The 3,330-nt window shown below is 38.0% G+C and overlaps 1 protein-coding gene across 2 annotated transcripts in view; it reads left to right on the top strand.

The window, feature by feature from the left end:
* Nucleotides 1–3,330, top strand: part of G3BP1 (G3BP stress granule assembly factor 1) — a 37,314-nt gene that overhangs the window by 22,663 nt on the left and 11,321 nt on the right. For both annotated transcript variants that reach the window (XM_004697098.2, XM_045284460.1), the window contains exons 3-5: nt 279–360; nt 692–865; nt 2,473–2,563. In XM_004697098.2, coding sequence (XP_004697155.1) covers nt 279–360; nt 692–865; nt 2,473–2,563 — 347 coding nt within the window. The remainder of the gene's footprint in view (nt 1–278; nt 361–691; nt 866–2,472; nt 2,564–3,330) is intronic.

The raw sequence follows: 3,330 nt of genomic DNA, 5'->3' as shown, positions 1-3,330 counted from the left end.
GTGCTGCAACTATAAGATCTTTCTAGCATGGCCATCCTCCCTGAATTCTTGAAACTTGTGACTTGCAAATTGGAAATGAATCTGTTCAGTGAGGCTTAGCATGATTTTACAAGTCAGATACAAGTATTTTGGGGGGACATCCACATAGGGTTTATATGCAAAGATGAACATGAAAGCACATTCCTGCCTTCGAGAGTCTGGCTACCAGAGTGAAAAATACTTGCTCTTATTCTTAATACTTGAAGATAGTAAAGTAAATTTCATCTTCTGTTGCATAGATTTTATGGAAAGAACTCTTCTTATGTCCATGGTGGCTTGGATTCAAATGGAAAACCAGCAGATGCTGTCTATGGACAAAAGGTAACCATGCCAAGCTTTCTGAGGGTGGCAAGCAGTTAAACTGGTATTTGTTGAGAAGTTATGCCGTATCACAATTTTTCATGATATATTCTGAAGTTTTCTGCGTTAAATGTATTAGAAGACTGCTTTTAACATGACAATCATTTACTCTAGGCCATTTTTAAGTTTTTAAATTCAGAATTATTTTAAAAGACTAAAAGTGTAGTAAGACCAATTAAAGTTAGCTCTGTGTATTTTGTAATTTAGCATGCAGATAGAGCTGTGTTAACAGATATTTTGGTTAAAGGTTTTTGTGAATTTTAAGGTATTAACTCTTGCCTTAAATCACTAGGAAATCCATAGGAAAGTTATGTCTCAAAACTTTACTAACTGCCACACTAAGATTCGCCATGTTGATGCTCATGCTACTCTCAATGATGGTGTGGTGGTCCAGGTGATGGGACTGCTGTCTAATAACAACCAGGCTCTGAGGAGATTCATGCAGACATTTGTCCTTGCTCCTGAGGTATGTGGGCGAGTGATTGTTGCTACTACATAGGAATCACATACATGAAAAAAGAAATAGTGACAGGTTATGCATGTCTTTACAATTTTTAATTTTGAAATTTTAAACTTACAGAGATACTGCCAGGGATTTTACAGTTAATTCCAATACATCTTACCTTAGACCTGCTTTCTCTAGTTTGATAGAGATTGGGTTGAATATATAGATTGCTTTGTGTAGTGTTGGCATCTCAACAGTATTAAGCTTTCCACCCCAGGAGCATGGGATGCTTTCATCTTCCTCGATAACTTTATTCTTAGGTATTTTATTCTTTTATGTGCTATTTATTATAAGTGGACTTGTTCTTAATGTAGATGATTTGTTGTTGGTATGTAAAAGCAACTAAATTTTGCCTGTTAATCATGTGTACTGCAACTTTGCTGGAGTAATTAGTTCTAGTAGCTTTCTTGTGAAATCTGTAGGAATTTTATGCATATTGATATCACTGACATTTTTGAAGAGCTCAGTCAAAGCTATTTTGCAGAATGTGCTTTGTGCATTTTCTGTTTCGCTGTGGTTAGCCTAGAAGGGCACAGAAGTGTCGTTCACACTAAAAGCTCTCCGGGTATTAATGCGGCTGGCTTTTATCACTTAGGTTGTGTTCACTAGGTTCCACCCCTTTAAAATGGGGTGTTTTTTCCGTAGAGCTCCTTGAGACTACAAATGTTTTTTTCTTCATCGTACCTTTACATACTAGATTAAGCGTTAAAAGACAGTGGAAAAAGAGAAAACGATAGTGGGATTTTTCTGTGAGCTTTTTGAAGCCCCCTCATATTAATTGGCATTGTATGGTAAAGAACTTCCTCATCTCTTGATTATCACCTAAGGAATTTTAATTTACTTAATGAATTATCTGCTACTAATATTTTGATGTATAAAATGTCCCAGATGTGACCCCTTCAAGCTCTAGTGTCTTTATTCTTTTAGCATCTTCTTGAATTGTAAATATGCAAAGAATCACGTGCCCTGTGATGGTCTATAATATGTTTATGTTTAGCTCCATTTTTTCTTTTAAAGGGGGAGGCTGTAACTTCATTTTTATAGATGTGGAAACAGCTTCAGAAATGACATAGATGGAATCGAGCTCAGATGAATCTTTACCAAGTGTGAGCAAGCTTTTTCTGCTACACCTATTCCTTAAGTGCTGGTATAAATGTTCTTGGATACAGATTTTTGAGTTGAAAATATCAGTTATTCAAGATTTTATCTTAATGTTTGAGCTTTCAGCTGTGGCATCTTAGAACTTCATCCCTCTGTTGATGAGGATGAATATTTTGAGAAAGCAAAACATGTCTTTTCACAGCAGGGAAGGGTTTTCAACCTCAGCACCATCAGTGTTTTGGGCTGGAAAATTAATCATTGGGACTATGCTGCACATCATAAGATGCTTTGCAGCCTCCCTGGCCTCTGCTTGTTGGTGCCTGTGACAATCCCCCCAGTTCCGAAAACTGCGCTGTCATTAGATTACCAAATATCATTAGAGATTGCCAAAGGTCTTAGGAGATTAGTAACAATGATTTGACTCTTTAAATGTGCCGAATAAGTGAAAATTTTTGTTGGTATTTCAGGGCTCTGTTGCAAATAAATTCTATGTTCACAATGATATCTTCAGATATCAAGACGAAGTTTTTGGTGGCTTTGTCACGGAGCCTCAAGAGGGTAAGTAAAACAGCATCTTTAGAAACATGGTTCCATGAATGTTTTCTTTATATTGCTCTTTGTTAGCCATACCTTTTAATTATCAAAATGTGATGGGTCTTGTATTAGGATGCTTTAGTTTCATACATGTTGGCAGAACACAAGAGACTCTTGGGTTATTGCCCACACTACCAGTAGCGCATTTTTGCCGTAGTTTTCACAGGGCACTTAAGTTAAGGCCAGCTGTGGGTGTTATACTAAACCAACACAAAACAGACGCCTGGCCATTGGGTTGATTCCAACTCATTTCAACCCTACAGGATGGAGTAGAACTGCCCTTGCACGTTTCCGACACTGTAACACTTTACAGGAGTAGGAAACCCTGTCTTTCTCCATTGGAGCAGCTGGTGGTTTCAGATGGTTGAGCTTGTGGTTAGCAGCCTAACTCTTCACCACACCAGGGCTTCTTGGGGTGTGTTGCAGGGCACCCATAGCTATTTAATGACTAGTAGCCCTGCTTGCCCTCTAGCTAGAGAGACAATCTTCTAAAACCGTTATACGCTGTTCTTGAAAAGACAGTCCAACAAAGGGTGGCCGTTGCCTCAATTGTCAGCTACGTAGAAACACAGAGACTGGGAGAGAATTTTTCCACAGCACTGATTAATAGTGTTCATTTTCTGTATGATTGAGATTGTTCTAAGTGTTTCTTTATATGAAAGGGCTTCAAAAAGCTTGTGAGAAAATGAATTTAACGACACTGGACGTTTTCTGTGGGCTTTCTGAAGCCA

This window comes from Echinops telfairi, unplaced genomic scaffold, assembly GCF_000313985.2.
Source record: "Echinops telfairi isolate 266 unplaced genomic scaffold, ASM31398v2 ScPeMD7_7469;HRSCAF=8507_0, whole genome shotgun sequence".
Lineage (NCBI taxonomy): Eukaryota > Metazoa > Chordata > Mammalia > Afrosoricida > Tenrecidae > Echinops > Echinops telfairi.
Note: the sequence above shows the minus strand (reverse complement) of the source record. Positions and strands in the feature narration are given on the sequence as shown.